Here is a 27,034-nt window from a genome sequence, read left to right on the forward strand (position 1 = left end):
AGTGGCACGGTGGGATTGTACTGCGTGTGGTCTCTCTTTCCACTGCTTGGACAGATTGGCTATATAGGACATTCCTAATGGTGCATGAATACCACAATCATCACTGTGTCCTTTGCCCAGTCTTTCTGTGTGTTTGCAATCTGTTGTTTGCCCTTCACATCACATCGCATTTCATAACTCTTGATGGTGCCTCAGCGGAGTAGATATAGGATCAACTGTCGGTTATATATACAGCTTTGTGTGGTAAGAACTGGTGCTCTAAGTACCGGCGGGATCATTGGGCGGATACAGAAAAGACTGCTTTATTTACAAACGCCGCGAGTGAAAGAACGGCGCCATATTGTCCACATACCAGACAACATAACAAGATAAGACTTCTGTTCCTCACAGAGTTTGGTGCAGTTGATCTAATTGAAAGGAACGTATTACATTAAAATCTAACAGTTTCCCTTGTACCTAACATATTTCATCAGCTCACCATTATATGTTTCCTTTTTCCGTCTTGATATCATTTACATTGTTTTGAGGAGCTGGCTTAGGATAATGGTGCAGAATTGGATCAAAATCTCTTTAGCCAGACTTTTCTTCATTGTTCTTTATCCTATCTAGCGGCATGGCATTTGAAGACGGCGTAACAGGCCAGGCACCAATCAACGGGATATGCACGAAACGGAACAGCGGTGGTGTAAATGAAGTGAGTTCAGGGATTTGCAAAGTGTATCATTTCAAATCCACATATCATCAAGTATTACTATTAGGTAATCTGTCATCCCACACAATAGATCAAATGACGAGACAAGAGGAACGTCTTCTATAAGTAGTTGGGAAGTTTCTTATCGCATCAACAGATACATTCCCATTTCAATTATAGTAAACCTAACATTATCAACACATACATAAATGCAGTTTATATTACACACTATCTTTTCATTTCCTCCAGAACCAGAACCCCAGGAATGCCGTGGTGTTGGCTGTGACGTTAGCGCACCAACTGGGACACAACCTGGGGATGCACGATGATAACGGAAGTAACTATCATTCTCCTGTCTATTTCATAGTATAAAACGCTGAAGGAAAATTATATCTGAGAATAGAATGCAGTTGTACCAGTTGTACAGTTGTTTATACAATGCCGGCGACTGAAGTAAAGGACATTAACTTACTGCACAGTCGGATGATGTGTGATATAGATTTAGTACTCTTACTGTTGCAACGAACCTAGTGATAGTTACCCTTTCGCTTCTTTGTCTCACAGTAAGTAATACGTCAGTGGGTACGAGTGCATGTTTGTCCACCTTACTGGAATGTCTCTTTCACCAGGAGATTGCTTCAAGGCTTGTCCAGACTGGTACGGGTGCATCATGGAGAATGAAAGAGGGTAAGACATGATCCACTTCCTGTAGCATTGTATCAAATCAACAAACAAACAAACAAACAAACAAACAAACAAGTACTAGTAAACAATGGAATCTGTATGAATGAATTTATGGTGAGTTTCATAACTCCATGCCTGACTTTTGCCATTTTCCTATTCAGAATTCAGCAGCCAAGAAGATTTTCCGAGTGTAGCGTAAGGGATTATAGAGAGTTACTGACGAACGGACTTGGTGCCTGTATGTTCAACAGACCTGAAAAGGTATGGACGTTTCAGGTCCTTTTTGTACGTGTATGTGTATGTGTATGTGATGGGGATTGGGGTATATTTTTTGGATAAACCATGCATTCTTTTAAGATACTTTGTTGTGGTAAATCATGATTACCTGCTATAATGCACCATTATGGAAACTTCTTACAATGCTACGTACACACACTGATAGTTTTCCTACATAATGTCAGTTTCAAAATATTTTATTGTCTGAAACTTTTATTAATGATATCGTTTCTGCCGTCTAGCTGCACGAGCCTCCCTACTGTGGGAACGGGTTTATAGAGGCAGGTGAACAGTGTGACTGTGGACCTCCTTCGGTACGTTTGCACACATTATACTAGATTTAACATGCAATTTGATTGTCAAATGAAATGCCTCGATAACAGTTGATACAAGAAATGTAAGATATGGGACATGTTGACCTTTGCAGGGAAACGGAGAAATACTTTCTGTTTGTCAAACATTTACAAATATGACGCCATTTGCAAAGAACGACACTTAAAAAGTATTTCACCCCCACAGCCTACAAATATGAAGTACTTCAAGCGGTGTGTAAAATGTTGCGACAACTGTAAGCTGGCAGAATCAAGAGAAGCACAATGCGCACACGGAGAATGCTGCGACTTGTCATCATGCAAGGTAAGTCGAGTCGTCACGAGAACAGCATGTTTCTATTGTTGTATAGAACATTTATGCCAATTTTCATGCTTTTTCATCGAAGCAATTTTTGCGCCAATCGCCTTGACTATAACAACTGTACTGTAAAACAACGCGTTCTTTACTGGACTTGCACGTTGTCTCTTATTTTGCCAATGATATGAATATATATGCCATGGATTAAAAAAAACAAACTAACAAGGCTTCGTCGCAAGGCTTACATAAATCAGTATATACATTATGATATCTTCTCAGTACAAGGACGGGGGCATGGCATGTAGAGCGCCAGTCAACGCCTGCGACCTGGAGGAGAAGTGCACTGGCCGGAGTGGGGAGGTATGACCAACATTCTGAATATGAATTTCTGTATCCAAAATACGTTCGGCTCAATGTGCGTTGTAGAGTAACACTTGTGTCAGTTTGTACTTTCCCGTACTTGGTAAGGCAGTGAAACCATACTTTTGTCTTTTCAGTGTCCAGACAACCTTTACAAGCAAGATGGACAACTCTGTGAAGTCGATGTAATACATTTTATTTTCACTTTTCTACGTTAAGGTACTAGGCACCCAAAGGTGCATCTCAAAATTAGTCTGCCTAATCCTTTGGAACCTGAATTCGTCGTTTGACAGTATTTGACCATTTTCCGTGTTTGTACATTTCACAGGGCCATTGCTACTATGGCGAGTGCAGGACAAGAACAAACCAGTGCAAATATGTCTGGGGTGAAGGCAAGTTCAGACACGTTCTTTATCATCTACTACATTGGTTAATTTCATGTCATTTGTATGGAATTTTAGCCGTAGGTAATATGGTGAAAAAGGGTCTTGTCACCCGGGCCTTAAGCTTCAATTTGTTTTGAGAGTAACTTTAATAATCCTAGACATTAATATTTATCCATAAGAGAACTTATTAGCAAGCAATGTTTCATGATCAAAGATGTTTTGCAAAAGTGCTAATGAAAATGATGCCATGCTCAGAACGTGTACGTTCCAATACATTAAGAAGGTGGGTTTGAGTTCAAACCATGGGTGAAATCACCAGATCAGGATACACCAACCCAATAACTGCGTCTTTCCTCACTAGATGTGTACACAGCAGATGACGTCTGTTATCAGAGGCTCAACATCAATGGCAACCGGGATGGCAATTGCGGGAAAAGTGAAGATGGCGGTTGGGACAAATGTGAACCAAAGTATGTCAATAGTTTCCATATTTTGCGTATCAACGCTTGTTCCATCATCGATAATGACATATAAGTTCTTGATGGACATGTATTGTCTCACAATGCTGGAAATGTTGACATATTTGGTGATGTTTCAGAGACATTTTTTGTGGCTACCTTCTGTGCGACGGTAACGTGACAGTCCCCCGGGTTGGCGTTCTGGACGGCTTACCGACGTCCAAGAGTTACCCAAGGACTGGCAAGACCATGCACTGCAAGTAAGAACATCTGTATGTACATCCGGTACGGACGTTCGCAACAGCCAGAAATAGCGAGAGACCCCATCAAGCAAATGATGATGGTTGGCAACTGATTACGTTAAGCAGGCGAAATAGAATACAATGGCCAGTAGTCAACTTTTCATTTAGATATCCAATCAGACTGTACAAACACACTAGAAACGAGTGCTGGTATTGAGCATAACCATTAATAGCGACGATATTGTGAAACCATCATTAGATGAAATGCAGTGTGGTTTTCTACTGTTTGTTATGGGTGGTCACGTGTTGCTGGATGGCCATGTGAAACCATCATTAGATGAACTGCAGTGTGTTGTTTCTACTGTTTGTTAGGGGTGGCCACGTGCTGCTGGATGACAGTAATAACATCGGATATGTCCAGGACGGGACAACCTGCGGCACCAACAAGATGTGCCACAGTGGGCGGTGTGTGGAGGTCTCCAACTTCAACATCACGCCCTGTCCTGTAGGCGTCAATGGGCTGCCCTGTTCTGGACATGGAGTAAGTGGACAACTCACCTCAACGTGCATACTTAACGATATAATGATGATATTATGATGAAGAACTAAGCTGTTCTCCAACCCAAAAATGTGCCAGTCGTCATAACCAATCGCTCTAGACACGTGAGCCTATTCACGTGTGACGTCAGCAATGGGTCAAAGGTTATTGAAAGTCGATATCGCCCCCCGTTCCCGTTTAGAGGAGTGCGCCCTGATGTAGATTGCCTCCTTTACGATACTCTATACTCTACGATATGTCTTCAACGAAACAGCTCAGATTCCTGGTCTGTGTGAAAGCTAATGTCAAGGAAATCAATTCAAGCTTTATCAGGCCGATTTGGTAGTACATTATCAAAGGAGATAACTATCAATACAAAACATCAGTTGCGATGTGTTTGATATAGTATTCATTACTCTTGAACCTTGATTTAGTTAAGTTAGATTGCCTGACATGAACCATGCAAAGTACCTTTTCAAAGTACAAATGACAGTCAACTTAAATTTCTATGTTGTACTCATTATTGTTCCTTCAGAATTGCACCAACCAAGACAGCTGTTTGTGCGACACAAGGGAGTGGAGGGGCAAAGATTGCGGTAACTATGTTCCCGTAGGGAACAACGGAGAAGACGATGTTGGGAACCAAGGTGAACTATGACACACTATTGTTGTGACCTGTACTTAACCCAGTGGGTATATGTGTACAATAAAGGTCTTCATTCATGCATTATCAACAATCATTCAAAATTTTAAGACATACAATCAGTTAATATCATGTGTAGCAGATAACTGTCAACATACTGAAAATGCCGTTAGGTGTGCGCCCATGCATTACCTTACCTCATTCACTCTCATTTCATTTCTATTTTCGATACTTCACTTCTCTCATTCGCCAATGTCTTCCAGTATTTTTTGTAAAATGATATAAAATATAATGATTTCTACGAAATTGAGTTGGAGATGGAGTCAGTATTTGCTTGAATGTAGTAAAAAATTTGATTGATGTAATTTTTGTACATTCATGATCAAAGAGAGTTAACAAAACATAAGTCAGAGTGTTACGTGTATTTCAAACATATGATTCATACCGTTGTAATCGTTGACAACATCTGATTTTTCACATGCTTATCACTGGTGCGCTTGTCATTATCATCATTTTTGAAATTGATACTTCAAGTACATTTTATGTAGAAAACTATTGATGAGTCGCTTTCAGCACTATGGGTCTACCTGAACTGTCCTTTGTTACCTGTCTCCACATTGTTTTCATTGGTTTGTTTGACTAACTCGATTACGAATATTACCCCGCACTCTGGTTCTGACCCCGCGTTTTAACAAGCTTGTTCACCGCCTGTTCCCACTCCTGTCCCCCCAGGTACAACTAACGCAATCATAGGTTCCATGGCGGGTACATTGCTAGCCATTGCTATTGTATTCGGTGGACTGGGGTGGGGATTTCAGTAAGCACTTTCAATGCATTCGTGCCGTGTCTAGTTGAAGTCTAGCTCAGGACTGCATATCCTTCTCTCGTTTCTTCCATGCCCTTACCTATTGCCACTGCTCGTCCTTATTCCCTAAACACTCAGCACAGATCTTTGCTGTTCCATCTACGTAAAGTCACAACGTCAAGTTTCATTTTTCCTAGGCCAATTTTTCATTAACTTTTAAGCCGTCGAAGGGTATGCATTCTTGATCATATCTTAGGACATTGTGCCATTTGTTCATTCATGACAAAGCCCCACCTCTTATCCCGTAATGCACCTGGTTGCGTGGGATATTAGGCATGCGCAAAGCATGAATACCCGGATGTTGCATGACGTTCGTTGGCAGTAAAACATAACGACGGTCGCCATATTGTCTACCTCTGCTTTTGACCATCACCCTAAGGGTTTCTTTCATTCGCTGCACCCTGTAGTACCCCCCTCCCCCTCGAGTCGTCCCAACTATGACGTACGCTGCATGTGACCTTCTGTTCCATCCCTCACACTGTCTCCATCCTGCTGCATGACGATTATCATCATGGCAAATCATTCTTTGCTGATTTCTGCATGTCCAGTGGCTGCCTCCGAAGCGTTCGTTGACCCGTTCTGCTTCTGTAGAGAGTAGAAACATCAAGGCAGCCGCTCCAACTCCTGTCCAGTTCCAGCATCATCATACTTAACTCTTGGCATGATTGTTGTAAGTGACCCACCCTCAAAAAAGTAACCAAGATTAGATTTCACCAAACTGAACCACCAAACACTTAAAATCTCCCTAAATCCTCCTTCATCCATCTAAGTTTACATCTTCATCCTAAAAAAGCCAGGCTTTAAAATAGGTCGAAAAAAAATCAGCGGTCCACCTTTCTGAGACAAAAGCGGACACCTGAGATTTAACAGCATATATTTCTTTGGCTAGGATGTGCCCTCCTCCATGGCAAATCGCCCAACTTCCTTCCCTCTTATCTTCCTGCGCCAACAGTTCTCCCTTCCATCTTTATTTCAAAACAATAACACTTTTTTATGACTATCTTCCTCAGGCTAAAAGTGTTCCACATTTCAGAAATTCTGATAGAGTTTCGTTTTCTCCTCACACGCCGCCCAGGTGGTATGTCTAGCACAATCATTGGGATAGTCGCAGGAACCATTCTCGGCCTTGCAATAATATTCGGTGGCACCGGGTGGGGATTCCAGTAAGGAACATCTTCCAAATTACTTCCATTTGTCTGCATGGTAATAATGAACGTTACAAGTTGCACCTACCCTGCCAGGTTGTTAGGAAAACTATGCCGTTTGTTTATTTATTTTCATATCTAACTTTGAGGGCATGTCGCAGATCAGTACGACCATAAAGTCCCTAAACTCAAATTGTCCTTTTGACTACGTTTGAAACAAAAAGAAGAAAAGCTGGACGGCGAGATAGATCGAATCTGCTGTGTTCGTACGATCGTCTGAACTAGATGAAGTAACTGTTTATTCCTGTCCTTTGAGTAGATTCCTCTCACTTTGTCTCTCGACTGTCGCAGAGGTAGACCAGGGACAGTACCCCGAAATTGTGTTTGATTGGCTCGGAGTGTCATGACATGTATCCCACGTCAACCAAGGGAGGGGAAGGTGTGGCTTCAGGCATGATACGTAACTTATTACCCATGACCCATGACCTGTGCTTTCATGTCTGTCTTTACTTAGGCCGGTCATTCACGGCTAATCGTATCCTAGGAGCAGTGATGACGGCAGTACTTGTGTATGCATGTTGCTTTGGTGCATATGGGTTGGGGAATAAGTATGTATACCATGTGTGTGTACAGCATGTGTGTCATTGTACTATTGCCTTGGTGCATGGGTCGACTGGTTGCAAACAAGAAAGCAGTTTTGCAGATTGGCAATTGAGAATTTACTCATTGTCGATACAAACCAGTTTTGTCGAATGCAAACCAAAGTTTGCAAAGCTGTACCAGTCATGGCCTGAAATGACACCTGGTCACTCTTGATCATCATGTCAGCTTGGCTCATGCGATGCCAAAAGACCCCCTAGGTACACGTGAAGAGGTGCCTGATGGCTTTTGTTCCTCTGACTGTCGCTGCTGTGGTAATCATCAGGTGCCTATCTCAGACCTGTAGGCAGCTGATGAAACTGATGACTTGCCTGCATGACGTATGCCTGGCCGCACGTGTATGCCTTGCTCACTGTGTTGTGGCCGGGCATACTTACCAAAGTCTGGGCATGGGCATGTTCTCACTTCTGTCCTGCATTGTCATTCTTGTGGGCTATCTTCGTCTGACATTAGCTTTTCACACACTAATCAGGCAACCTCTGTCCGGAAATTGGTCTAAAGAATTATTACAAACACTAACTACAACATTTGATTCAGTTTACTTCATTCCTGTTTGTTGCCTGATGAAGTAACCATTTGACGCACATTGCGACGAACGAACTGAAACAGACCTAGAAAGCTACCTACTGCTTTGCTAAATTGTTTTCCTACAATCTTATGCGACTGATTTGAAAAGCAAGAGTACCTAGGGTGTCTCCAGTCGCCTTTCTGTGAGTGTACAAGATGTGAACGTGAACGCATGAATGCTACATCATCACGCGTGCATGCAAGTCGCACCTATCGTACACCCATCCCTTCTTGGTACGTTAACGTGTTTTCTTCTCCATCATGTCGCCTTATTAAAGGAGTGCGGTCCGCAGAGGGTAAGTAGCACAGTTTTTGTATGGGTGTGTTTCAAGCTAAGGTGGCTTGTTGAGGTATACATGACATGAAAGTGTCCATGCTCACGGTGTTCTTTGTTACAAGAAATAACTACTGTTCGAGTGCATCGGTTGTTCGTCACTTGTCACTGTTTATCCTCTTCGCTATGCCTGACGCATTCCCTTCCAATTACACACGTCACTACGTCACTATTCCCTCTCCCTTTCGCCTCTGAACAAATTCACGACGCTTGCTTCCCATAGAGCTTTCTCTCCTCTCCCACCCGGGAAAGGACTTATACTCATGCATGGTCCTGTTGTAACTTTCATATCTTAAAGTTCGGCTCGTGTCGTGGTGAATGCAATACTCGCAATTCCTGGAATAGCTACTCAAGCCCGAAAACCTTCCGATTTCCTATGCACCTTCTAGACCGCAAGAGGGCGGTGGTCCTGGAGGCGGACGCAGCTCGAGTTTGAGCGGGACCGTGCGGCGTTAACCATGCTTGAACTCATTATTAAAAAGCATGAACAAACTGAGCACATGGGCCCGCGAGGCTTCCAAAATTTCGTGTGACCTGCAATGGCTCTGTCTGAAATCAAGAAGGACATGGCCCTAACCTGAACTGTCCAAAAGACTTACGGATGAGAACTTTGGGCTGTGCTGTGGAAAACCTCTCTGCAGCTGTTGGCGCGCCAATGGACGCCGCTAGATGGCGCTTCTGCTGGTCACATGTGGACTATACTGTCTGAAACAGACGGAATTGCATTCCTCAGTTGCATCATTTATGGAACGTGTTACAGCCGAGAGCGCGCAGCTGGTGCTCCAACAAGGGCTTCCCGCCGTTACTGCCATCTAATGTTGCCTGTAAGGTTGTGACTTGATTAGGAGGATCAATAAACCAGCGATCACTGGGACAGACCAGCATCTCACAAAAGGTCTTCTCCGGGATGACTTCTGCTTGGGTAGAATATGTAATAAGCTGTATCCTGGCGCGTGCGCGGGATTTTGGAAGGAATTTCGGTTGGACAATGATCCGTTCCAAACAGCCCCACTGAAAAAAAGCTACAACATGCAAGTACAATTTACAGATGCAGAAGGGAAAATGTACGCAAAATTGGTTCCCAGCTGATTTCTATATCAAAACATCTCAAGGAGGGAGACTATTCTGGCATCACTGTACGGATTCCAGAAGTACATCAGCGCATGCTGTATAATTCCTTTCCTTTTCATGTCCTCTCCCCTCCATCCCTCCAACACCCCGTGTGTGCATAACGTGCCTTCCGTGTACTGCTGTTCACTCTCTGGCTTCTTCATCTGTACTGACACTGTACTGAGTAAGAAAGGAACTGCAAAGCAGCGACAAAGCGTCTCTAGAACTATGCCCGAATTTTGTACATGTAAAGAAATAACCTCTACAAATGATAAAACTCTATTGTGTACCACGAAAATATTGAAGACTAACTGAGACGACATTTATCACAGCGTGTGAAAGCATGAAAAAAAAACATATAGCATTCTCTGGCCTGCATGTCAGGTGGTTAATGTTCGACCACAATGCCCAGTATCTTACAAATCCTATAAGGTAGAGATTGAGTAACTGCTATCCTATACTGAAGCCACCATTCAACGTAAAATCATCAGGCATTGGCTGTCATTTGACGGAGCATATAGGTATATCCACAAACAAGTGGCCGATTCAAATACATTTTCTTTAAATCATCAATATGGAAAAAATAATGAACATGGACTGCCAATTGATGTCCTGCCCAATGCGATTTATTTAAGGAGTATCAATATGTAAATAAATTTTCAAGATATTTTGTAGACGTTTCTTTGTCTCTGCCTCCTCGATGACATTGGGACATGTCTTGCTATTGTATCTGCCTTGTATCTTCTTCCCTTTACGAACAAACTGTGCCGCTGTGCCCATGCATTTGTCTTCATCATATGTCCTGTTTAAAAGTCCTCTTTTTGACAGAGGATTGTTTTAGATGAATGAAAAGGACAATGCCAATGGCTGCCCGAAAGAAATGAAATGTGTCGTATTGTATGGAACATACCTGACGAATGCAAGGAACACAGTCCGTTATGTTTATACCAAAATTCGGCAATTGATTCCAAATCATTTCCATTAAAACAGCCTGTGTGAGACGCCTTACATTGTTACGTAGAATTAGAAAACAAACTAACCAACTTAAATACATACATACATACATACATACATACAAGTAACCATTCATTACATCTTCCGATCCGGCATTTTCAACGCTCGTGCATGCTCCTTTACCTACCTGAACTACCACAGCAGATCGGCTTCCCAACAGTCTATCATTGCGCCCCAGCACTCATGCATCCCAGTCCCCTGAAGCAGTTCCAGAATCTGCCATACAGGAAAGTCAACTCAGTTGCCGTGAGAACATACCTTCTAAGGGCTTCTCTCTTTTTCGCTCTCTCTGTCCTTTTCTCTATCTCTCCTTATCTCTTTCTTTCTTTCTCTCTATCTCTTTGTTACTCTCATTTGCTCTGCTATTAAAGAATATGGCTCTAAAAAATATCTGCTGCGCTGGAAACGAAATCAGCCTCCAGCGTGGCTCCATGTCTGACATATTCTGGAACATGCTTCCATGGAATGGAACCCCTGTCGATGCTGAGACAAGTCTGAGTGCGATCCCATGAGTCATTGTCCCGTGCGATCTCGTGGATGTTGACATCATTGTTCTTTGATGTGACGTCATTGTTGATTTGCTCGTTGTCGTGTAACGTGGTGTCATGAATACGCGAGGAGTACATTTCCATGTTGCTGGACTGTATACAAAGTAGCACGAATGGACGTAGACCTGAGCAGCTTTTTTTCAATTAATATTGTTTCATATATAGAAAGAGGAGTGGTAAGTCTACGCCCAAGACTAGCCCCACTGAGGAGAAGGACACACAGGGAGACGGCAAGACGGCGGACGGGAAAGGAGGAGGCAACACCACGTCCCCGAATAGCCCGGCCCCGTGCTCGGATGGGGACGTCTGTGTGGGTAGTGAGGGCCACATGACCGTAACAGTTGCTATGCCACGTGACGAAACTGCAAAGTCCACGCCGCAAGCAAACGGCGTCATACACACGAGTGATGACGACCACACCAGTGGCGAAATTAACCCCATCCTGTATTTGAACGGACACGCTCCCCACGTGCAAGCCAACGGTCACACACAGAGAAATGGCTACGCACAGGCGGACGGGCACGCGCACGGCTTGCCTCTGGAGGGAGACGCTAATTCTGATACACAGCCAAGCAAAAGCAAGCGAAGCAGGCGATCGGGCAGAAAGAAACATACAAACAAAGATGCAGATGGCCCGACCGAGCAGGATAAAACCAAACACAGTCAGAGAAGACCACATCACGACCATGAGTAAGTCATCGCAGCAGCCAATCAACAAGCTCTTGTGCACCATGCCGGCTAAACCATAACCTTAGACTCAATATCCAGTAGATTACTACACTGCAGCTGACGTACGTATGTCAAAATTGCGCACGGTACACCATATTTATCTTTTTTAAATGAAAGACCTGTTTACCAGTTGCTAGAAGGTCATCGCGATGCATCTTGCAATTTCATGGGGATTAAAAACGTAAGTACTTCAATCTGAAGGACGTCGCAAATAATTTCGACCATAACTACAGTGTTTCTGAGCCCAAAAGAAAGAACAATGAAGCTTAAAAGATTGACGAAAACGTTTATTTGTGTTTTTCAGCAAACGTCTGAGCGACAATTCAAACAAACAACTTTTATTTGGAATCAATCATGATAAAAAAAATCTGAAAAACAAAGCCAATCTACAAAATATTACCATAAATGCAACTTTTAAAGTACTCCAAACGTAACAATAATTTACTATTGGCGTTTCACGGTACCGTATGGTATATACACAGGATCAATAAAACCCAGGTCTCCTGATACTATTGGTACAAACTTTCAATTATGGGTCCAAGAGTTTAAAGCGTGCCTGGCCTATATGACTATCGCTGTCAGCCTCCAGACAATATTCTATTGGTTACTAAAAAACAAAACGCAGACATGCGGCAGTGTCCGAGGTGCCTCTCTCGTAGAAACAGCCCCGAAGCTCAGGCAGGATGGTGGGGTCTTCAGCTGAAGTAAAGCGCGATCAAAAATAACTTACACCGCTCGTTGCGCTCATGAGCCGCCCGTGTTTTTGACGTAAACGACGAGCTTTATCCTCCCAGTACTTACCATGGGAAACTTTTGATACCTTTTCGTTCGTCCTTTCCTCTTTTGTGTTCATCGGGCTTTACGTTATGGTTTGGGTCTTTCCCTTTATGTTGATACGTGTGCTCTCGTGTGTTCTCGTGAAGTCTCGTGAGAACGAAAAAAAAAAATGTTAGGTCGTCACGTGAGAACAGGACACCTCCCGTTCATACATCCAATCTCCTCCATCCGTCAGCAGTGCTCATCTGCCCTCCCTCGTTTAGCTGTACCCTACCTGCTGATCTCTACAGTTTTCAAGTCTTTGCACTTCCTCATCACCTCGGTCCCTCCCTACTCCCAGGTAGGACCTGTCACTTGATTATGAGCTTCCTGCTTCCTCTCCCTAAAGTGCGTCCTTCCGATGACATACCCCGACTTGCACCCATGAAAAAAGAACAGACCGTTTACGACAAAGACTAGTCCACTAGCTTACTATGTGAAGACACGCCAGCTAACCGGCTGCGTCATTCTGTAACGTTCTTGTCAGATTCAATGCCGCATGCATGATGACTTGTAAGATTGATAGCGTTCTGGATAATGACGGAATATTGTCGCCCATTTGTGCTGTACTTCATTGTTGTCATCATCATCAGTTATACTCCGTGAATCTGTTTATCTATAGGGGACAGGATGGTGGGGGACTGTCATGATGGCAGAGGGAATCCGTACTGCTGACATTATGCCGGTAACAAATAGGTTTTGAGAGCATCAGACAATGACGGAAAGGTTTGTGTCCTGCCTTCTACCTTGCCTCTCAAGACTAGCACGGAAACGAACGGAGGCTGTGTGAATACGACTTATGGGAGCTATGTCTTCGGCGTCGTTGGGCCATTTGCTGGGACCAGTTTCGCTCAACGACTCGGAGATTCACTGGTCGTCGATTCCAAGGGAATCTGTCAATCTTGACGCGGAAGTTTTAACTAAGCTTATTTAAGAGGGGCTCCCAGAAGTGAAATGTGACGTTTCTTTTTGCCTTCATTGATCTCATCATTGCCTTATACTACGTCAGAAAACGCAACCCGAACTGTGTCCTCGAACTAGATGAATGGGTTGAAATTTTATGACATTTGAGACCTTTAGAGGACCTATCTGGGTAACGATATGGTGGAACAAGATTGACCAATCAGGACACAACGAACCTGACCTCTGACCTCACCTCCTGCTGTGGCTTCTAGTTCAACGAGAGTAGGTACAAAGGGCGTAACCGTTATCTAAGTTCAAAATCCTTATGTGGTACCGTGGAAGAGGTCAGAGCCAAGACTGCCTCTTGTCACGTCATGTATAGCCAGAGGAGCAGACAAACTGTTGGTCAGACGATAGAACTACTGCGAGACAGCGAGAAGAGACAGAACAAATGTAGCATTAACTAGCAAATTGGAACCATACTAAAAGCGTTGTACCAAGTATAATCCTGACATCGCAACGATAACCAAGACCAGGGATCTTCTTTTCAGCCACTTTTGTACGGACAATGCGAAGTCGAGAAGCTGGTGCAGTCAAATCCACTATGCATCCATAGAACTTCGAAAGGACCTTACTCACATCTTTACGCAAGAACATGTCCACTCCACAGTAACATTCTAGCAAAGCAAAGGGAATGGCACGCTTCGATGCATGCATGATAGATAACGGTTAGTAGAAGAATGTAAACATATATGGCACGATGGCATTATCCAAGACATTGGCCGGCCATATCTTATCATCTTTCTCAATGCCTTGTACATGGACGAATACAGCAAATTCGAGCAGCAGTAAAAGGCTTCATGCTCAGTGGACAAGTCTGTCTTCCTAGGACGCTTCCTAAAGCAAGCGTACTCTGCGCAGGTGAAAAACGGAAACTTTCGAGAAGTATCTCACCTATTCCCGTCTATTGCACGATGCATGTTACGCAGAGAACAGGAAAAGGAGGACACGTAAACATGTTTTTGTTACATTTACCTGTTGCTCTTTTAGGCAACAAAACTTGTATCGTACCTTCTATGACTTAATCCAGATCATCTTGCTCACAACTAAATAAATGCTCTGTCTATGACGAATCTAAGTGCAGTAGTTTCAAAACTAAATACCGCCTAAGGATAATGACATGAATATGAATAAAACTTGAGAGCTTTTGTACAGAAAAACGATGACTGTCGTAATTGAGGCTCATAAGACTATGATGTAACACAATCAGCTATCGTGAGTCGCCGATCAACGTAGAGAACCAGATGATGCTAGATCTCAGTTATAGACCAAGAGAAGGATATCTGAAATGAGAAAAATGTTATTCCTTGTGAATACCACCACGTTGGCAAAAGAAATGCCTGCTTAAAAAAAAAAGAATCTTACACAATGGCAACTTGGATATTCTCTGTTTTGTATCTCTGTGTAGCAAAATGATCTTGAAAAATTGATTTCGACAAATTGCCATTATAATGCAATACAAGAAACTAATTTCATTATTGTGGTTGTTCGTTGAAGTTTGTAATAAGAAGAAACCAATTGAGATCTTAATTTTTGCGACCTAAACAAAGGTTAGAAATTATTTGCGACGTTAATGAGTATACAATAGCAATAACAGAATTTCTGTGTAACATATCTATATGATGTACTATGTTAAGCCATTTCTACTGGTTTGACTATTTTGTCTGAAATCTCTTCCGATGACGTTCAAAGGAATCAGATGTTTCGTTGGGTTTCATCCGCTGCAGTCACGTGCGAGTAAGCGACTACCTGCCGGCCCTCCTACCCGTATAATGTTGGCCCATTGTTATTTCTTACGTTAATTTTAACACCGTGACTAGGCACGAAAACAAAGTTAGGCGGGGACCCCCACCACCACCGGCCCACGAAACGCATGTCAATGCAGCAGAGCACAATGCGACGGGGCACTCGCCACACTCGACTAGGAAAGGGGACAAGCGCAACTTCGTGGCGAAGTGGATAGAGGACGTAAACTACAACAAGCACGACGGCCCCCCTCCGCCTAGGTTTGTTAGGTGAGTATGCGTACCTTTGCATTCAATATGCAACTTACACCATTTCGATTTCTATTTGGACTCTATGAAATATGAAAGGGAAAGATGGAAATATTTTGTGCTGCTAAAAAGTACATCATAAATCTAGATGATCTCAAATCTCCTTCATTATCTCCCTCAATTACAATGCCTCAACATAGTGTTCATATTTAATCTAAACAGACACACAGTACTTTCTTTTGCTCTCGTTCCCGTTTAAGAACAACTTTCTGGTATGTTTGAATATATCACTTAATTTCCGAAATAATGAGACCTGTCTGCTTTATACAATAAAACTTGTCATGTCAGATATCATGTCCCAACAAGAGTTCGGAGACCTCATATCTCCATGAACTATTGTGATTATGCAAATTCGACATTTGCATAATCTATACTTGGTCATGTACACCTTTAACTAACTTATACAAGTCACAATATTGACAGCCTAATCATTTACCACTTAGATGAATTATGGCGCTTTTGCATCAATCATGCAAATTAGGAATTTATTTGCATAATTGGTAACTGTTAATGTTCCACCTGCCACAAACATATGTTACATGTATTTGAGTTCTATAATGGAAAACACTGCAAACATAGATTTCCTCATTGATTATGCAAATTAGATTATGCAAATCAGATAATGATTGACGGACGTGTTTCCACAGGTCGGACAGCCCGAAGCACAAGGTGAAAATGTCGGCCAGCCCGGAGCCAATACGTAGGCCTCAGACCTTAAAGGTGCGCAAATCCGACTCCTCTCTTTCCTCTAGTGGACAAAGTGGCCTCAAAATCAGGCCAAAAGAAAAACCGAACCCGTTTACAAGGTAAACGCTTAACTTGGTGAAACAAAAGGACAGGGAGCTAGCTGAGGGCGCGACCCATGGAGCAGGGACTGGCTGTGGATCAAAGCCCCGCCTTGCTTAATTTCTGAATGACAGGTGTCTGCCATCTCAAGGGACATGGAGAAAAATGGTAAGGAGGGTAACTCACGGTCAATCCTGAACAGACTCGTTTTTTCGCAAGGTGATCGCTGGACATGACATCTGAATTCATTGCCTGGTTTCTATGATTATGAGTTATGAACGAATGGTTAAGGTATTTCAGGAGGAATCCGTGTATGGCACAACATGCCCGAAACAGTCAGGGTTATTGTGGGGAGGGCATTGTGAAGTGTGGCACGTCTTTGGTCACCGCTGACGTGTTCTACTGCTCTGTCTTTCGCTTCCGTGTGTAAACAGTGGTGGAACAGTAAGCCTCACACGGCAGCCCGGTAGTGTGTGATCATCTGTGTACGTCAGTATAACACGGCTATACTGGTACTTTTGGCACAAAACAATTGATATATGAGAACGAATAAGAATAGATTGCATAAGCATAGTTTTGATACCCAAGATGGCTACGGTAAGTGCTGAACACATAGATATCGTGGACATACTGAGAAATTGCGGGGATTTGTGGCGAACGCAAGACTCGAATAGCACGACAACCATGGACAATGCTTAACAATTGGTAACGTCTGCTACACGGACGGAAAGCAAGCGGAAAGTATCTTCCGGGGTAGGCCGGCGTGATGCCATGGTGCAAATCGTCTAAGCTCGACAATACAGGCTCAATTCTGTATATCTGCACAGCTTCAATACTAGTGTACCCGCTAGGCATGCATAGTGCGACACACGTGACGGTTGTTCATACTGTAACAGACTCCACATCAGATGAGCCTGTGGAAATGTGCATTGGCCTGTACGTTGTGTATCCGTGCCCTTCCCATGGTTTCAATCCGGGTCAGATACCCATGGTCACCCTGAGTTATGAAACATTATAGCAACGTAATGTTTTTGTAAACGTGCTCCCTACTTAGTACTTATCATTTTTGTAGAATGAACATAATTAACATGTGATGGCATTGATGTAGTACTGTAGGTTGTCCGCCATCTTGGAAATTCTGATTGCTCACGATTACTCAGTTTTGTCGCGTAACGTCAATCTAATGATAATCATTTTCACGGTTAGCTTTCCAAGTATGCGTTTATAAATATGCTACCTTTCGTATCGTAGTCTCGTAAACAATGGTATATTCTGTATCCGCCATTTTGAGTTGCTTGCCTTCATTTTAATACGTTTTTACTGTGGCTGATGGCTGTTCCATCCATAGATTGCTAGTATTGGCCTACTTTACCTAATACTAGTGTCATTAGCCTTAAAGAGAGTATATCAAACCGAAAAAGGAGCAATTTTCAATAGCGATGGGGCCAGGCGAAAGGTACGGATATACAACAGGCTTGTATATACTGCGCCAGGAATGCATAAAAGAAACAATATTCATATCAATGCGGTGGACATGGTGAGTACACAGTACTTTCTAAGGCATTCATACACTAGACTGCCTGCGTATTCAAGTGCAATTTACACAATCTGTATGATATTAGCACGGTATCTATGATATTGTACGACTACAGTACAAGTAGCTGGCGAGTAGTGTTAAGAAAGACGCATATCATTCAAGAATGTAGCAGTAAAAGGGCCGGGATGCATGTAGAGATCAAAGACTGTAGTGTATGGAACTATGTATCAGTAAGAACATATCGCTAGCTAGTTTCTGAAGCTACAAAATTACATGTTATTGGCATTGAAGCTGTGAGATCTCGTCATAGGAGTTGGCCTACGACACATATCAAACGATCTATTGCGATGTACATTGTAAAATTGTTAGATACTACCAATTATTGCTTTTATACTACGTGAACTATTGATATTACCTAATTATGATGTGAACCTAAGGAATATGCCGTCTTATACGATCGCACAGTTATCGTTGTAAGTATTCCCTTTCTTCAGTTACCCTATTTATATACGCAAGCAAAATGTAATGAACAATTGTAAGTTTCCAAGAACTCAAGTATTCATAGATGATATTTGCAATTTTATTACCTTATTTGTAAATCGATTGACAAAGCTTTACTTTTCTATTGAATATGGTCAGCTTTCATACGATTGAAGGTCAAATATGACTGTTGAAGGTCAAATATGGATGAATAAAGCAAGCAGGCCAGGAGGGTCAACTTGTCTTGTAGAAAATTAATGAAATTCCCGGCAGCACTGTTGGCTACCTCCTGTCCTCTGGCGTGCATGCTCATGACATTCTCGTTTTCGTGTCTTGTTTTCCTTTCCTTACGTAAGTCATAGTGGAGGGAAGTTGAACTATGTCGCAGTGACGAGCGTCTTGGAATCAACGTCGACCTTTGAACAAGAAAGATAACCTGATGGACGCCACATAGTTCCACGATGATAATGAAATTCTGAGCGCATCTTAAAGTATGATTACCGTTTCAGCGATGATGTTCACTCTACTGTCCGTTTGTGCAAGAAGAAAAAAAAATTGAACGACTTACTACATGTGATGTTCTTCCCCTTTGGTGTAATGATTTCATAACTTGTGATAGGATCCTCATACGGGCCATTCTCGACCACTTTTATCATATGCTTTCCGTTTACAACATTGCATTATACACATATACTTCCGTAGATCTTTTTGATATTGGTTTCAGGTTTCCGATATTGGTTTCAAGTTTTCCATGTAGATGGTGTACCTTGCCGAGCATATTGCGATAGACCCGCTTTCCCATGTCCTCCCATTTGCCTTTGTTCCCTGTACATCCCGAACACCAAGCGAGACTGTAGATGCATCCTCATCTGCATGGCCGATGCCATCCCTTCGTTGCTACATGCTAACCAACCCCTGTGTCTACCATATAATCGCCACCCTACCACTACAATCATCAAGCCTTTTCCTTCCAACACTAGTTCCATTACAACGGGACACACCCCTATCAAGTGTCCCCATCAGTAGCCAAACCCGTTCATCTGCCCTTCTGCCACACCCCTAGCCCTGAGTATTTGCGGTTTTGTTGCATCTTTACGTGATAATCAATGTAACTTGGTAGAGGTCAGAGGCAAGAGGTCATCGACATGGCTGCAAAATCTGTTTTGTGCACCAAATTAATCTCACCCAAAGGAAAAGGTTGTTCATCAAACTACGTTGCAGATGTCAACTCATCAACATTACTTAATTCCATTTTCTCTTCTTCGTACGTTTCTAGCTATGGGAGACGTCAATATGATAGCTACTACAGACCTGATCCCAGTGAATATAGACTCTTCTTTTTCTTGGAAATCGCGTCAACTCGCGCAGAGGTCACGTGGCATGCTGACTGCGCGAGAGAGGACAAACTGCTGCCTATGCCGAGGGGACATGCTCAGGAACGTAGCCAACCAATCATATCTGCTTATATCTGCTTACGTAATCATCTCCATCCAATGAGAGCGCGGCAGGAGATGAGGCGTCTTTACTCCACTTGATATTGTGAACATTCCACATATACTGTGATTGCACAACGTATTTCAAACAAGTGATTTCAAAACGGATCCTTATATCGTTGCCTGGGTTGCTGATGACTAAACGTGAACTTCTACGAGTCAGAGTTACCTGCGTGGGAATCTGAGTAGCAGCATCTTTTTATCTCTATGCATGAATCATAAATACACTGTTATCTATATCGAACTCAAGTGACCTTTGTTATATCAAGCACAATAATGGTATGTGAAATCACTGTCCAGGTCACTTATTTTCAATATGAACCAGGACAACATACACGTCCGTAGACCATAGTGCGCCCTGAACTTTGAACTGATCGATTAGTTGAACTTTGGTAGCCGTGGCGTTGACCCATGGCCTCTGACCTTTCCCGGTTAACCGACAACTTGATTGACTGACACATAATCAAAATTGATCACATTACCCACTGTCAACAACCGCAGCCCCCAGAAATAGTATGTGGCAAGGGTATATCTCAGACCATCACCTAATATTTACTGGAAGTGTGCAGTGTGGTTCTGAAGACTGGACGTGTACAGTATGAATCTGAAAACGTGCATGAAACAAGTTCACATGGATACCCACGGCAGTTTGAATGTCTCCACATCAAAACCTCTTTGAAGAAGGCAATGTAGAGAGGACATCCACACTATTGCTACGCCGATGGCAGTTAACCGGGCGCCGGGATCAACCTGGAAAAAAAAAGGACATATCGCTCTACAAGAACCGGTGACCCACAATACTTTGATTCGGTCTATCAGAACAGTGGCATTACAGTGCAGTTGCAGATGAGGACAGTTTATCACTACTAGTATATGTGACCCGGACAGGAGGAAGACAGGACCATTCCTTCACAGCTTACCATTGGATTTCAGCATGAATAACTGATTGTAATCCAATGAGTGGCAGGCTACTACAAGAGGTGGTTTCTTTAGACTGACATGACAACCAGCAACTGGACCCGGCCCGGTATCATCCAGGACAACCAGAAGTCTACCACAGTACATTGCCACGGAACGAGAATTATTATGGTCTCAGATTTAGGAGGCAAGAAATGCAGTATTTCAGCCATTTGATCTCGTGACCACAGGTCAAAAATAAACTTATCATTATTCATCTAATTAGCCTATAAGACTCACTGCTTGTACAAGTGATCATCTGATGATGGAAAAGTGGATCACAGACTTTGATACGTGGATCACGAAATCAAACTGATTCTTTTAACAAAAGGTTTCAACTAGTGTATGGTAAGATGAGACCAACCTATATAGTGGCCATGGTGCGCCGAGTCTAAAAGACAAGATAGGTAACTACCAATTTATGATTAAGGAGGTGGATGGATTGAACATTTGTGTTTTTGTTTATCTTAAATATGTATCTGAGGAAGACGTGACCTACACAGAAAGCCCAGCTTAGCAATTGTGAGCACGATGCTGAGGTTGGAAGTCCTTCTACACTTTTTACGTTACATCTAAGACATCAATCCACCGGGTTACATAACTCCGTCCCCAAAGTTTGAAAAACAGTGGGTTTGAGACATCTCTAGTGCAGCATCCCCCAGGTATGCACTGTTTATAATTACTGAGATATACAGGAGTGCATTATACTCGGGGACGTTGGGTTGGAGATCTGTTTGGACGTATCTTGTCAGTAGCCTACGTTGGAGGCTGTTTTCTTTTTCGAGTTACCGTTTTCTTTTTACATGTTCTTATAGCTGGCCGAGATCAATAAGAAAAAAAAACACGATGTAATAAGAAACGGTAACTTGAAAAAGAAAACAGCCGGAGGGAGTCTGCAATGGAGACTATTTTGTCAGGGTAGCAGAAATATGAACCTGGTGGAATTATGGTAGTAGATGTAAGTTCTGTTTTGTATTCTCAGCAGTGTCTCCCTCTTGACGACATAAGGCCATGTTGATTTGATTATATGGATGACATCTTCTAAGGACCCCAAAACTGATGCAAGCGTGAGAATAAAAACAAAACTGTCGAAAAAAGCTGCCTTCATTATGAAATCTACATGGTCAGGAGGGATGAACAAAAGTAAACACAAAGAGTATGGTATACCGAAATATAGATTCTTCTTGTTGTTCTCTCTAAACTTCTTCTTTGACATTGGAATTGATTTTGGCATTCTACGACATTGGCATCCGTTTTCTGAAATATTTTTGGTAATTAACAGCATGTATTTTCTCATTTTGCAGCTGCTTTGTACGATTTACAGTATAGCCGATTGTTTTTGTTGGTTGGAAACGGACGTAAATGGATGCGCACGCGGATGTCATCAACATAATCAAATCAACATGGCCTGTGTCATAGTAATGACCCCACCACGATCAACACAACTTACCAAGTGTTCAGCTTGTATGCTACTTTTCTGTCGTGCATGGTGGCACATAATGTAATCACCGATATATGATCTATCATTCTGCATCTTTAAAGCTACTGTGGTTCAAGATATTGTGGTTCTGAACGCATGACGTTTACCATTTACCTTATTTAGAAAAAGACAGCAGAATTTTCAATTTGTACTGCATCTTTTATGCACGTGTAAACCTTCCTGTTTGGTTCTTGTACAACTTTCTATATTCAAAAGCATTGTATAAAACATAACTATGCAATAATAACATATCTGTATATGAAATAATAACATATCATAAACGTTCAGGATAGTTTTGCAAGTTTTCCTTTCCACACAGGCACTATGGTGGAAAGATATTTCTAATACTAAAACATGTGAAATTTGTGTGATTGCCATTGAGATTCACCTTCTGCTAAGTTTTGAAAGTATCGTTCCGCAATTTTTGAGGAGATAGTTGTCCGTCTTTGCTTTCAAGTCTATCTATGATGTAACATGTTTTGCATCAAATCTATTCCAATGCAATACTTGTCCACTATCCACGATGAACTCTCTAACAAGTTGTGTTTCCCACATAAAAAGTGCAATAGAGATGGAACCGACCCCTGTGTATAGTCCCTACGTTTACAAGATGTATCACAAATTGCTAGAAATGATTTTATTCGATCTCCCATTGAAACAGAAAGAAAATGAATATTGTAATAATTACCCCCCCCCCCGTAAGGCATTATGATTATAGAATGTTGGGTCTATAGTACTTAGAAACTGCCTTAAGGTACAGACCATAATTCCAGATTGTTTTCAATGCCAGAAAACACCATGTAAATGATGCCGTAAGTTCCTCATTATGTAATAGCCATTGCCTTGGACTTCATGAATGATGAAAGTTCACAACATATCACAGACTGTGATGATGTAGGCCAGTACGGACCGCTGTCCGTTGTATTCAGTGTGACCGTGCGGTGTGACTAACTATCCAGGACTTGTAGTGCTTACCATTTCCTGGGCAGCAAAGAAGAATTTGTACAAAGCAAACTTAGAAAGAGCTGAAGCGTATAAGATAAGGCTATGAATGGCAGAATAATTGTTTTCTATGTCAGATAAAATAGAGCGAGTAGATAGGGCATTGTGGGAAAGATACACGGCTAGAGACCAACCTAGCGGTTGGCAGGACTTTCCGATTTATTGGCAAATTCATCATCTTTGTAGAATATGACTAATACGTGTTTGATTCAAACAGAATGAAAACGATACGAGGAACCATTTTGATGCTATTCTTACTGTTTTTTTTTCCAAATCATCGCTTGCATTCTGAAACAATGGAACATTGCGTACAGAAAAACTGAAAGTGGTCCTTATCATTTCTTATTCATCTATGAATTTTTTTCCAATCGCACACTTGTTACTGCAGCAAATCAGCATGCACCATTTGAATAGAGTTTATACCATTTCTAATACGTCATTGCCAACACCTGCACTATCTTTCTCCATTGCCCCATCATAGAAATGACAAAATGTACAGACACTGAATATGTCACTCAAATCGCAACATTTTATAAAAGGAACGAGTCAAAACAGCTCTACTTGGACACTGCGGATATTCTGGATAGATTAAAAATCACAGTTAGGAAAGATTTTGCTAAAAAGGCTCTTGCACAGAAGTCCGCAACAAAATATTTCTGCTCTATGTCTTTCTCGATAAGATGAAATTGCCCGTAGGCAGAAATAGTTAAGGATTATAAATAGTCCGATCAGTACAGATTGCAGTAAGCTAGAGACATCTGTATGTGGGATCACCAAAGATAGCATCGAATGCTTAGCGTACATTACATGTATGTATGTACTTTTAGATAAAATGCGTAAAATCAAGACATGGAATGAATAAAAAATGGAAATGCTGCTTCTTGTCTGGTGTCGATGTGTCTATGACTTCGCATGTTACATGAAGAATATAGGACATCTTATCTAACATATACAACATGGGCTACGATCCTGCATAAATGCTACACAACAGGGGCTTTTCATGATAAGGGACGTTGTTTCTATAATTTGAATGACGACCGGCATATACGTACACTCTGCCGAAAGGAGGAGGGACATTGAGTGTGAATACAGTGAAGTGGGGTATTAAAGTATAATAATCTCCAAGCAGATATTCCGGTGGCAGAAATGTTATAACTTGACTAGTACACAAAGCAGCAGTGTCCAGTGTTAGGCCACCGGTCAACATTGGCCCATGATAACAATTCTGCCACCGGAAGATCTGATTGTAGATTTAAGTATAAGTGTTGCTAAGACTATTCTAGGAATCACGATGGAGAAAATGCTGCATCATCGGCTTATAGAATAGAGGGAGGGGCGAAAAATTGAAATAATGCATGGTTCATTAAATACAAGAAAAAACAAGTGATACTCGAAATGTTCCAAATCCTTCTTGTCGTGGTGCCTTTATTTAGCTGTAGATCGTAGTCTATCGATCTATCTATCTATCACAAGCCTATCTATAAAGGTTTAGGCTAGATGGTGTGCCTGTCGTGAGCCCACATTCACATCAAAGGTACTCTTGTTCAGCGTCACAAGTGACCCTGCCAACTCAGCAAACCCAGAAATGCGGCCCTTTGACAGAAGCAGCATCTAGCGACTCCTTCGAGTCCTACAGTTTCAGGGATCCAAGACCCGTCGACCGTGAAAACAAATAATCCCCAAATTACTGGTAATATCATACAATATGGGTGGCAATGATCTGCCAGGTAAACGTACTCACGACCTAATATCGTTAACTTGAAATCCCTTATTGCCCATAGCAACGGCTTTGCGGCATTATTTTGAACAGCCAGTTTTCTTTCTCGTTCTAATGTCGTCAATAATGTGAATGTCGGGTATTGAATGTACAATTTATGTAATTTTCAAGTAACCTTCCAAGTATGAAACAAGAATTTACCCCAAAAATCTGAACACAAATTAGCTCTAAGTTACTTACCCAATCCTGATATCTTAGAAAGTGTCGATGACTTGGTCCACTTTCTTACTGCAGTTGATTTTCCAAAGGCATAGCGCTAAAAAAGTAAAAGGAAGCAACGAGATTGACAAAAAGACAAACACAACGGGCACATTCGTTTTTCTACCACAGAAATATAACGAAACCACAACACAAACCCCTGGTGACTTTATTACGTCACAAGTGCCAAGTCTTTACATTATGACTCAAGTCGGTTGAGACGATCCTTTTACTTTCCTTCCCGTGATGCCGTGCGCGCGGTGCCCCAACATCCGGGTCCCCGACTTGCCCTGCACCCAAGATGGAGGCGGCGCTGCCACAAACCTTCACACATCCCTCCCGCCGGTAGTTCCTCCGTCCGTACGGCGCTGTAAGAACGGCAAACTCCGTTATAAATAGCTGAGAGCCGAGAGTATACTCGTAGGGAGCTCGTGTGTAAGTCAGAGGCACAGTAATTGTGAAGGCGTCGTTCTGAACGTTCGAGAAAGTTGTTGATTTTCGTGTGAGGATCACTGCAGCGTACAGTAATTTTGGAAGGAGTAAAGCATCGAGCGACTGACTTTTCCAACGCTGTAACACCGAGGGAACAACAATCATGGCTACACCGGGGAGGAAGAGGAGCACGACAAGGATGTACTCGGCTGAAGACCAGGCTCTGAATAACATCGCTCGAGAGGTATGTTAGTAGGAAGATCACGTAACATAGTGTTGGCTGCGAACATGGTATGTTCGAAATCTGAGTCCCAAGTTTGTGCAATTGAATGGCCTGCGGGAAAAAAGTCGGTTGGTATCAAGTTATCCCGATCGCCTTTGTAGTCCTATTTACTTTGACATCTAGTCAGACCCTCAGGCGATCAGAAGACATCCTTTGATGCCCACATGCCCGATAGTCTCTGTCCTGATCATCAGACGACATCTGATTATATTTCCGGCAGTTTGCCCCTCCCCAAGTACCAGCCCAGTCGAATGACGTTTGTGTTGATACATGTTTGTCGCCGTTTACTTTTCAACGTTTGCCACGATTTTTACAGCACTTTGTAGAACCGTCGTCGATAGACGTAGTTTCCAAAGGTTAAAAGATCCAAACCCAAAAGGCCGAAGAATTCAAATTCCGTTTGATGAAATTATGGCACAGCTGATATGTCATCACGGCTGGCCGCCGGTGTCCCGGGATGAGTCAAACCCGCGGAAGTGGCTCGTGTAATGTCTGTTCTTAACCCGCAATTTCTCCCCAATCTACTCAAGATAACAAAATGACAACCTTGTCCCAAGAAACTCACGCCCCGGTCTATTATTATCGCCTCGAAAAGATCTCTATCTCTTGCCATGGAAGGAAGAGTACGTGATTTTTTCCCTCTACCCCCCTCCCACTGTCCTACTAAGAATAGCCAGCGCCAATCTGCATATTTGGTTACATACCTCTCGCTCTAGCATCCAGGCCAGTGACGCAGCCTGAGAGCACAAGAGATATTTTAGTTCACCGTCACCACCAACTGTGAACTTTTACAGTAGGCAGACACAGCATAGAAATAACCCAGGGAATCTATAATTCATTATTGACAAGCAGCACCAGTATAGCACAATCTACCTGTCCTTGTTGACATGTTCTAA

At 42.4% G+C, this 27,034-nt stretch overlaps 2 protein-coding genes across 42 annotated transcripts in view; both read left to right on the top strand.

The window, feature by feature from the left end:
* The window catches only part of LOC136447334 (disintegrin and metalloproteinase domain-containing protein 11-like), a 47,661-nt gene extending 23,336 nt beyond the window's left edge, over positions 1–24,325 (top strand). The window contains exons 13-31 of one of the 14 annotated variants that reach the window (XM_066446102.1): positions 610–694; positions 941–1,028; positions 1,321–1,378; positions 1,537–1,636; positions 1,894–1,965; positions 2,171–2,287; positions 2,561–2,641; positions 2,779–2,826; positions 2,970–3,033; positions 3,389–3,497; positions 3,626–3,745; positions 4,100–4,268; positions 4,801–4,912; positions 7,433–7,526; positions 8,424–8,441; positions 11,317–11,841; positions 15,480–15,674; positions 16,361–16,433; positions 19,793–24,325. In XM_066446102.1, the coding sequence (XP_066302199.1) occupies positions 610–694; positions 941–1,028; positions 1,321–1,378; positions 1,537–1,636; positions 1,894–1,965; positions 2,171–2,287; positions 2,561–2,641; positions 2,779–2,826; positions 2,970–3,033; positions 3,389–3,497; positions 3,626–3,745; positions 4,100–4,268; positions 4,801–4,912; positions 7,433–7,526; positions 8,424–8,441; positions 11,317–11,841; positions 15,480–15,674; positions 16,361–16,433; positions 19,793–19,813 (2,149 nt within the window). In that variant the 3' untranslated portion in view covers positions 19,814–24,325. Of the gene's footprint in view, positions 1–609; positions 695–940; positions 1,029–1,320; positions 1,379–1,536; positions 1,637–1,893; positions 1,966–2,170; positions 2,288–2,560; positions 2,642–2,778; positions 2,827–2,969; positions 3,034–3,388; positions 3,498–3,625; positions 3,746–4,099; positions 4,269–4,800; positions 4,913–5,640; positions 5,726–6,848; positions 6,937–7,432; positions 7,527–8,423; positions 8,442–8,868; positions 10,264–11,316; positions 11,842–13,318; positions 14,820–15,479; positions 15,675–16,360; positions 17,242–19,792 lie in introns of those variants that run through there. The other 13 variants (XM_066446101.1, XM_066446099.1, XM_066446100.1 and 10 more) reach the window with 13 other exon arrangements.
* Positions 24,326–25,694: 1,369 nt separating this feature from the next.
* Positions 25,695–27,034, top strand: part of LOC136447335 (leucine-rich repeat flightless-interacting protein 2-like) — a 44,677-nt gene continuing 43,337 nt past the window's right edge. For 10 of the 28 annotated variants that reach the window (XM_066446126.1, XM_066446127.1, XM_066446116.1 and 7 more), the window contains exon 1: positions 25,696–26,099. In XM_066446126.1, coding sequence (XP_066302223.1) covers positions 26,019–26,099 — 81 coding nt within the window. In that variant the 5' untranslated portion in view covers positions 25,696–26,018. Of the gene's footprint in view, positions 26,100–27,034 lie in introns of all 28 variants that reach the window. The other 18 variants (XM_066446114.1, XM_066446121.1, XM_066446117.1 and 15 more) reach the window with 4 other exon arrangements.

Source organism: Branchiostoma lanceolatum, chromosome 13, assembly GCF_035083965.1.
Source record: "Branchiostoma lanceolatum isolate klBraLanc5 chromosome 13, klBraLanc5.hap2, whole genome shotgun sequence".
NCBI lineage: Eukaryota > Metazoa > Chordata > Leptocardii > Amphioxiformes > Branchiostomatidae > Branchiostoma > Branchiostoma lanceolatum.